General features: G+C 38.7%; 1 protein-coding gene across 7 annotated transcripts in view; it reads left to right on the forward strand.

The window, feature by feature from the left end:
• LOC103187169 (actin binding LIM protein family, member 2) overlaps positions 1-5,205 on the forward strand; it is a 159,918-nt gene extending 154,713 nt beyond the window's left edge. For all 7 annotated transcript variants that reach the window (XM_042345385.1, XM_042345389.1, XM_007906553.2 and 4 more), the window contains one exon: positions 4,708-5,205. In XM_042345385.1, coding sequence (XP_042201319.1) covers positions 4,708-4,821 — 114 coding nt within the window. In that variant the 3' untranslated portion in view covers positions 4,822-5,205. The remainder of the gene's footprint in view (positions 1-4,707) is intronic.
• Positions 5,206-10,012: the final 4,807 nt, after the last annotated feature.

The following is a 10,012-nucleotide window of genomic DNA, read 5'->3' on the forward strand; positions in this document are numbered from 1 at the left end:
AATGATGCACGTATATTGTTGTGGATAGTATAGTGGATAATAGTCAGGATACCAGCGGATTGTTTATTTTTGTTGTGCCTTTAATAGCACTGCACCCTTTAAATAGTTTGGTTTTTTATCAAATTACTGCTGAATTGGAGGAAGGGGATTACTTGTATACAGATTATATGTAAAGCTTCATATATTTTCTACTTTGTAGTACAACAAAAAGATGATCTAATTTGGAGGCAACTTAACAAAACATGAAAACCAATTAATTATTTTGATTAAAATCAAAGAAAGCATATTTTTTCTGCTCGATTTAAGGTCATTTTCTTTTCCAAAGTGTTTCCTGAATATAGATTATTTTGGGGGGATTCTGGTGGTTCCTAAATGGCTTGCTATTGTTGACAGCAGTTTGTTACTATTAGGTTTATTTTCTGCCTTTCTTATCTCTGTAGTTCAAGCAAAATACTTAATTTTGCTTGAAATACAAACAATTCACTTTACAATATATTTTGTGAAGCATTTTGAGACTCAATAGCATGATAAGGCAATCCGTGATAAGGATCAGTAAAGTTGAGTCAATTTAACATACTCGTAAAAAACAAATGTATTTCTAGTTATCTTCAAATGCAATCGAGATGAAGCCCATCCTTAAAGTGTAAGTCATTAAAATGTCATTAAAAATAAGACACATCATAATACTGTAAGACAGCAGTATATTAGGACTTGCAACAGTAGATCAAGTCTCTTTTTTAAATGTGGATATAATCTGTGCTTACAGTAAACCTGTGATATTTGCAGTTATGCTCATCTGCAGATATATTGGATTTATATTTACGCAAATTTGATCAAACTTTGTTCATTGCTGATTTTGGTCATTTTAATGTAAATGTTCTGTTATTCCAATTTAAGAGTTTTATTGAATCTATAAATAGAGAAGCCCACAGCTGTTGTTTTAAATCCCAATTGTGACATCCCGTGTCACTGACTGTGCTGTTGAATTTGATATGATCCATGTTTTGTCTTCCTACAACTAATTCATTCTGTTTTAATTAGTCACACTTCTCTGCATTCCTAATTCTGAGTTTTCAGTCGGTTGAACTCTCGATGTCTTGGATTAATCTGTTATAGCAAAATATTATTTACAGTGAAATTTGCTAAGTTAGAATTTTATTGGAAGGATCACCATATGTACAACAGAAGTCTGAATAACTGTAACTGATCAAGACTGCACAACCATTGTACTGTATTATGAATGGAGTTTCATTGGTATGCAGGCTTCCACTGTTGATAATTGATTAAAATTGTGATGAGAATTATATTTAAAGTTTTTCACCAAGATGGTCACTTAATGATTCCATCGAGCAGAGCAACAACTGCAACTGCTGACAACCGCTTTAATCCCAACACTGGTCTTTTAAAAACTAGTTGTATCCATCTGTTATTTTCGTGAGCTTTGGTGGTGGAGTTCTGTATAGATATTTATTTCTGAATTTGTTTATTATTGATTTAGTCAGATTACTAGGTCCCACAATGTGACTGTTCAACTCCCACTTAGAGAGGCAAAGATTATAGCTCAAACTTAATTTTGATGATTCTCAGAAGATCTGTGACATAAGTCAGACCACCAGATGGAACTAAGTCCTTTGTTTCAAGGGAGTAAAATTTGACCCCTATTAGAATATGAAGTAATATTAATGGAGAGCCACAGAAAAGGCCACAAACCAGAGTGTGCTCTTTTTCCCAGCTGAGGGGGAGAGGTGGCTGATAGTACGATTAAACAGATAGGTTTAAGATAGGTTCTGAAACCGGGGTGGGACAAGGCGGAGGGACCCCAGGATGGAGTTCCATTTAGTGGGGGTGAAAGGGCTGAAGGCTCACCCACTGATAGTCGGGCAGCTTGGGCAGGGGACATTTCACAGGTCAGTGTTTGCTTAGAGGAGGGAGGGACTGGACCAGTAGGTTTGCAGGATGTTGCAGAAGTACAGTAGCATGAGGCGAGTCATAGAGCCATTTGAAAGTGAGAACAAGAATGTTGAATTCAATCTACTGAGGGATAGGAAGCAAATGGAGCTGAACAAAGATAGGGGTTGATGGGCTCACAGAGCCTGACCTGGGCTGCGGAGTTCTAGATGGTCAGCGTGTTATGTACAGAGGAGCTGGGGAGCCTGACGAGTGGGGCGTTGGAGTACTTGGAGTAAAGAAAGACATGTCACTGTATTCTATTGTCATGGAAAATGATGTGTAGATGTTAACACACCTGTGGCTTACATTACCTGCAGACACAGTTTCATCTGTATTTCCTGGCAAAGTGAAGTATTATTTGTGCCATGAATAAACATCCAAGAGTAAATAATCCCTGCATTTGATATAGCACCTTATCAGGACTTGGAATCATTTGGTCTAAGCTGACACTCCAGTGCAGTGCTGGCGGTGTGTTGCATTGTTGGAGGTGCCGTCCTTTGGATGAGATGTTAAACCGAGGTCCCATCTACTATTCAGGTGGACATTAAAGATCCTATGGCAGTATTCGAAAAGAGAAGGGAGCTTCTCTCTCTGGTGTCCTGGCCAAAAAATCCTCCAAATAAAATCGGTCACTCATTCCATATCTGTTTGTGGGACATTGCTGTGCAATCCTGGCTGCCACATTTTGCCCATAAATAACAGTCAAAATCCACTTTATAGTATATCCTCTGAAGCGCTTTGAAATGTCTCAAATACACGATTAGGCGCTATATCAAATGCAAAAATTATTATTATTATCACACCAAAATGTTTAAAAGTTCTCCACAGAGTTTATCTGTACAGTGTAGTGACTGCATATTTGTCGTTGAAACTAGCCCCTCAGCTAAATTAAATTCCTCTGCGCTTTCAGTTTCATGCACCATAATATTTCCAGAGATGAACTGGACAGGAAATGACCTTGTAGAACACACTGGCCATTTCCTCTCAGAAATAAAGATTAAAAAAGAAAATTAAGAAATTTAGCAACATGATCCCCATATTGTTTATCCACCATCACCAATATGGAAGACGGGAAGAGGGAAGTATTATGTCAAGTTGAACTCGCAACAGGTGCTCTGTTTTTAAAGCAGTGGAATTTCTCAACTACTTCCTCGAGGACTGCATTATGTCAAGTTCCACTCCCTTTGTGGTGTAGCAAAAAACAGATGTTGGACAGAAAATTGAGGGTTAGAATAATTCAGCTAATTTGCCTTGTGGAAATCTGGCTTGAGGTGAATGCAATGGAGGCTTACCTCAATAACATGATTTAAAGACCAAAGTAATGATTACACAAAATCTACATTGGTGCTGTAATGTAAAGAAGACATTGGTCTAAGATTTGCATTGTGTTACATTGCAAAATCATACAACATAATTTAATATATATATAGGGCCTTTAATGCTTGGAGGATATCTTAAAGCACTTCACACAGTTGACTGGGAGACCTGGCTAAAGGTTTGCTCATGCAGGGGGTTGAGAGAGGTGGCTAATAAACAAGGCAAACAGGATGCTGGGTTATATTGTTAAACTAATTGAGGTTAGGTCCCCAGATGTCGTTCTCAGTTCTTGCAATCTCTCGTCAGACGGCAAGTTGTATCCTGCACACCGTTCTGGTCACCGTGACACAAGTCAAACCCTAAAAGCAGTATAGAGGAAAGCCAACTAGGATCATCCCCAGTTTTAGAGGAATGAGCTAGGAGCAATGACTAGACAAGCTAGGACTCTTCAATCTTGAGAGAGTTGACTCAGAGGGACCGCTTAGAGATGTACAATTTTTTTGATGAGATTGAAAAAGTAAACCCAGATCAATACTCTAGGTTGTATCATGACTGTAGAACAAGAGGACATAGGTTTAGAATAATTTCAGGCCAGAAGCCAGACGTTTTCTTCATGCAGAGGGTAATCAACGACTTTTTAAATGTTCTGGAGGAATGAGAACATGTAGCCTTAACAAGAGTCTTCCTCCAGACTAACCTTGTGAAAGAGCAACCATAAGGCAGCTTCTGGATTCAAGGAGCAAAGGGATAGGCGGAATGGCTTCAGGAGGGAGTTTCAGAATAGCAGAATTGCTGAAAGCTCAACCACCAATGGTAGGATGGAATGGGCAGAGATATAAAGCAGGTCAGTGTTTGCTGAGTGGAGGGAGCGCTGGGGCAGTGGGGTTGGCTGAGGTAGTGTGTATTCTGAAGTGTCCTCCTTTTCCTCAGCCGAGGATTCCCCTCCACCTTGATAGATAGGGCGCTCGACCGTGTCCATCCTATTTACTGCTAACTAGTCTATATAATACCTAAACATACAACTTACAAAAGATAAATTCAGTTATGTAAAAGCATTATGCACTATTTCAAAAATCGTAAGTAAGACTGCTTTATGTTATATTGCACTATGACTGGCCTGTCACTGATAATGTATATCTCTCACTGTGCATTTGGGTAAACTTTGCAAGAGTAATTTATCATAATCAATGTCTAACCATATGGAATAATCAAAGCACTCTACATATTTGACCCCATTTACGTGGACCTGTGTAGCAACAGATCTGCTGTCAATTAATTTATTGGCTGATTCGGTGACAAACTGTAAATTACGTAATGTAATGACTCATTGAATAAATCCACTATATTGTGTAGTACTGAAGCAGACAGGTTTTGTTTGTGGCACATGAAGATTCATCTTCCTTTTTGACATGTGTCAATAATAACTTTTCTTTTTTCCAGCGCCACTTGTCTCCAGAGGAGTTCTTCCGTGTGTTCGGGATGACTATAGAAGAATTTAATCGGCTGGCGCTATGGAAGAGAAATGACCTGAAGAAGAAAGCACGGCTTTTTTAACTGAAAAAAGATATATTTCAGCAGGGAAAGTTCTCCTTAGCAATGAAGATCCCAGCAGAAGACAAAGCGGTACTCATGGCTGAAACATTTCATGTGTAATTTCATCACCGAATGAATAATCAGAGCAATTTTTGAGAAGGTGTGCAAAGCTAGAGGTTGTGTGTTTTGCTAATCTTGCATGAAAAGCTGAGCATTGTAACCAGTAAGCTCTAAGCTTAGACTGTTGTTTGCTGAGAATCTCTGAGAAGTAACTGTCTAGTTACATTGTAGCGCAAAACGACTGCTTAAACACAACGGTTTGAATGGAGCATTTGGATTGAGGATGTTAAACAGGTTTGGATTTCTTGCATTTGACAGCAATAATATAGCTGGGTGAACACTGTAGTAGTGTTTCTTCTCCCCCCCCCCCCCCTCCCCCGATAATACATTGAGATTAAAAAAGAACTTGAACGGGAAAAGAATCTGCATAAATGGCACAAACGCTGGAAGTGTGTCAGAACCCCACGTATGTCACACCAACTCAAAGACCTCTGCTCCAAGCCATGATCATTTCAGGGCACAGATCACATTGATTGGTGTGGCCTATGTATGAGTTGCTACACAAGAGTCACTTTGCATCCCAAAGCAATTTTCTGGCATTCCACCATTTACCCTGCATTTTTCCGTGCAAGAGCTTTTCTTCAAATCTGTTTTGTTCTAATTTTTCCACGTGAAAGTTCCCTTTATATTAGAGAGAAATGCTGAAGACCATAACAAAGAGGCACACAGTGTGTCATTTTGGTGGGGGAGAGGTTGAAATTAGCATTATATCTAATTTTAGTGAAATAAACAATACTACTTGTGTCTGAGCAGTGCCATGGTTCACTATACTGAACATTCACAAAATTTGGTAAATTTACAGACCAATTCATGGAACTAGGGTCAAATCCAACCCAGACTGATAACAATTGACTCCTTTATCAACTGCTAGATGCAAATCTTAAATACAGTATAATGACTTTGGAAAGTCTCAGCTCTGTAGTGAGTGTAGGCCCATAGGACAAAATGGATGCAACTTGGCAATACATTGGCAGTTTCTCTGAGAGTGGCCACATGGTGGCTGGCATTGAAATGGAAATTCCACAATCCTGCAGGATGGGTGTCATTCTAAGGGAGGAATTGAAATACTTTTCAAAGCAGTTTAGAGAGAGCATTGCTTTCCATCCAGCTCTGCTAAACCCATCCTGAGAGTTCTTGATACTGACTTATATTTCCATTCGTCAGGAAATCTACCAACCTTTGTGGGTTGTGCTTATAATAAAAAATTACCATTGTATACAGATGCCTTTAAGGTCAGTACATTTACAGAAAATAATGTGAAAAAATTATTTTTTCTAGGTTCCTCAGATGTGCTAGTGTTACATTTTCCAACACCGACATTCCTTATTTGTTTAGATCATAAGAAAGGTTCAGATGATAAAGAAGCTTTGCCTATTTGATCTTTCACATACCAGCCCTACCATCCTCCATTCCAGCATCAAGCTGTGTTTCATTTAACTCCTGTGTTTATCACACTCTCTGGTAAACGGTTCCAGCTACTGATTATTATCATCTGTTCTATAATTGCCCTTTACAACCCTTGAGTTTTTATCCTTTTCAACTGCTGCCTTGATGGATCCAACATTTTACTTTTTCTTAATCCCTTTAAGCATATTAGGAACAACTAATAAACAATTAGCATTGTTTAAATAGCATCTTATCACTTTATCGCAATTATTATCAAAGTGTCTTTCTATAGGTAAATATGACGACCATTTTGACCAGCAAAGTCTTCAAAAACCCATTAATCTGAAGAATTGTTGGTCAGCATCAAGCAAAATAATATCATTGGATCATTAACATCCACGTAAGGTGCATAGGATCTTGGTTTGATGCCTCCTCTGAAAGACAATACTTCTGATAATGCACTATTCCCCTTCACTCCATTGCAGTGTAAGCCATCCAGATATGGCTCTTGAACCCACAACCTTGACCCAGAAGTAGGATTGCCATCAACTAACCTAAATAGAAGCATACCTCTGTAAAGTCAACTCCCGCCCCAAAACTTGGAACTCTGTCCCTCAATCCCTCCGCCTTGCCCTCTCCTTCCTCATTTTTAGATCACGCCTGAAGAACTTCCTCTTTGGCCATGCCTACGGTCACCTCCCCCCGGCTCAGCATCAGGCTCCACCACTGTGAGAGACGCTCCCCTGTATGAGGGGTGCTTTGTAATGCAAGTTGTTCTGAGAAGTTTCTTTTCAAAGTTGAGGAACCCTTAGTTGTCCAGTTATTCCTCATAACTCATCCCTCTAACCCTGGGGATCAGGCTTGTTGCTCTCATCTGCAATGGACCTCAGCAGTTCTCAGTGACCAGAACTTTAAACAAAGCGTATAGCCTGCCAACAACATGTGCTCACATGGCACATTTTATATTGGAGAACATCATATAAAGCTTTATGCACACAATGTTGATCACTGATCAAGGTGGGAAATGGGACTTGGGACATTTGGTGTTGATCAACAGTATGGTCAAAGAGGAAAGATTTTTATACCAGAGCAGTGTACAGTTTGAGCACAGCTTCTGGAGATTAGAACTCACCTAATGCAGGAATTGAGTCCAGCATCCTGCTTTTCTGGTTATTTACTGCCTTACGTTGGCTGGACACGGTGAGCGATGAGTCAAACACCCCTAGGTCTCTTTCATTTTCCTCCTTGGCAAGTTCTATCCCATCCACTTGTACCACAATGTTTGTCAATAGTGAGCCCGGGTGCACACCCTGCAGAATTCTCTTGATAACATGAGGGCTGCATTGTTTGAATCCAAAGTTTCTCCCTAGTTCTGTGACATCTGTAAATTTAACTACAGTATCTTGGGCTGAGACTGCGAATCCTAGTCATTTACGGATTTTAGGACTATCTCAGGTTCCTGAGGCATCCACTCAATCCCACCCCCATTTCAACCTAGCTCCCCTTATGACTATCATCTGCTTTCTTCCCTTTAGCAAGCCACGCATCCATGTTCATGTCTTACCCTTGAAGCTCAGTTTGAAAGGAGTCTCTTGTGTGATACTTTGTGTCAACTTAGTCTTGGTTAATGCCATATGGCTTCCCACTGGCAAAATTATATAAAAAATAATTGTACAAGTTCAGATAGAAAATACAGATCCAAACTTCCTATACACTCTTAAACTGGACCAAATTCTTTATTCTAACTGCAAGCATTTAAAGGATCTAAAAACACAGAATGCAATTGACTTTTACCTCAGTTTAAAATAGCTTACAGTGAACGTAGCACGAAAACGAAATGTGATTACTTCTGAGTCCTTTCAGACGTTGCACTTTCTCTAGGTAATGCACAAACGCTGACAGTAAGTGAACGGATGGCTTGCATTGACTATATCTGCTTTGAAATATTTATATTTACAAAAAGACATAAATGATAGAAAATGTGTGTGAAAGCTTCTGCTTGATGTTTACTTTCATCTATAACAACTCCAAAGTACCCTGAAAAACAATAACTAAATAACCAAATAGTTTACTCCCAGCAAGGGTGACAAAATCATTGGGTACTTAGCCCCAACTTTCAGTCCCAGTAAAAAAAATATTTCAAGAATATTTTTTAAAAATCCTGAAGCCTCAGCACATCTGCAGTTCTTAACAGAAAAGATGAGATTCATACAAATATTTTGGAATGTTAGATAATGCTTTGCTTTGATGCTGAATAACTATGAGCAAGAGATTATCGAAGCATTATCTCTGTCCTGTTTAAAAGTGATAGAGAAGAAGTCCACTGAATGAACTGTAGCCCACCTTTAAATTGTTTGATTTAATTTGTTTTTGCACATGATGGATTCCTTAGAAAATGGATGGGCTTCTGATGTTTTTACCAGATAATTCCAACACACAGATTCACTAGAACAGGGATCAAATCCCAACAAAGAAGCTCATTTTGTTTATTAATAATTAATATACCAGCAAAAGTGAATCACCATGGGCCACAAACATGTCAAGCATCTGTTCATCTTAGATTCACTTTACAATAAGTGAATTTAGCTGAACAGGTGGAATGGAACATTTGATGGTATTATACACGTGAAGCTAGTCATCTACATTTCAACTATATATGTGTGCTTGTGTGTGTATGTATAGGCGATATATCCTGTATGGATGGATGTGCGTGTGTGATATAGTACTACTCAAAGCCAAAGTGCTCTTCTCTAATAAAAGTCACATTTGGCTCATGGTTTTAATGCTGGTTTTGCCATATCAGTTGTATACCCACAACTATGCTTTGGAATCCATAATTTCCTCATTTCAATGATTAACAAGGTCCTGTGACCTCAAATGGTGTTCAAATGGATAAGGATTGTTGTGATCCAGGTTGGCCTGAGTCCAAAGTTGCACATTACTATAATTATTTATTACAGATTTTAGTGACTGGTGTCTTTTGGTACCTAAAGTTATATTTCACTTGGTGTACAGTAAATTATGTACTGTACAGTGGAGAATGCATGTTTTGAATTGTCTACATCTGCTGTATTTCTTGGTACTAGTTGTCTGCTCATTTATACCATAGCAGCTTGTCAAAGATCACGACATTGCTCAAAGATGCTAGCAGGGGTTGACTGGGCATAGTCAAGTCCTTTGAATAAGAATTTGTTGTGTAGACATAAACTATACAAATTATAATTCTGAACTGCTTTGCAATAATTATGTGTAAAGAAAGGAAATTATGAGCTAAGCTTATTACAGTATTTACTAACTAGCTGTTGGTGCTTTAGAAATAATGCTAATTAAACTTCACTTAAACAGTCTCAAGTGTAAAGATCACGTAATAAGGAATCAAAGCAGAAAGTCACTTCCAATATAGAGCAGCAACCTGCTAATTCCATACAAAGATCACTGCCCTATAATAATAAAATTGGATTCATCAGATATAAATCTGAGACAGTTTCTCTGAATGTTGAGGAGTAACTTTTTATTCTTAGAAGAATATCAAAGCCCTATTTTCATTACCCTGATGGCTTACTCAATCAACTCGGTGGCCGAATGTGAAACTGAGCCCTACAGACCGGGACCTGAACCTCAGTCTGTACTGACTTAGCTTATATCAACTGGGGGAGAAATTCCATCTGTATGGTACCCTTCTACTATTTCCTTAGAGTTTCAGAGA

Source organism: Callorhinchus milii, unplaced genomic scaffold (genome assembly GCF_018977255.1).
Source record: "Callorhinchus milii isolate IMCB2004 unplaced genomic scaffold, IMCB_Cmil_1.0 Scaffold44, whole genome shotgun sequence".
Classification (NCBI taxonomy): domain Eukaryota; kingdom Metazoa; phylum Chordata; class Chondrichthyes; order Chimaeriformes; family Callorhinchidae; genus Callorhinchus; species Callorhinchus milii.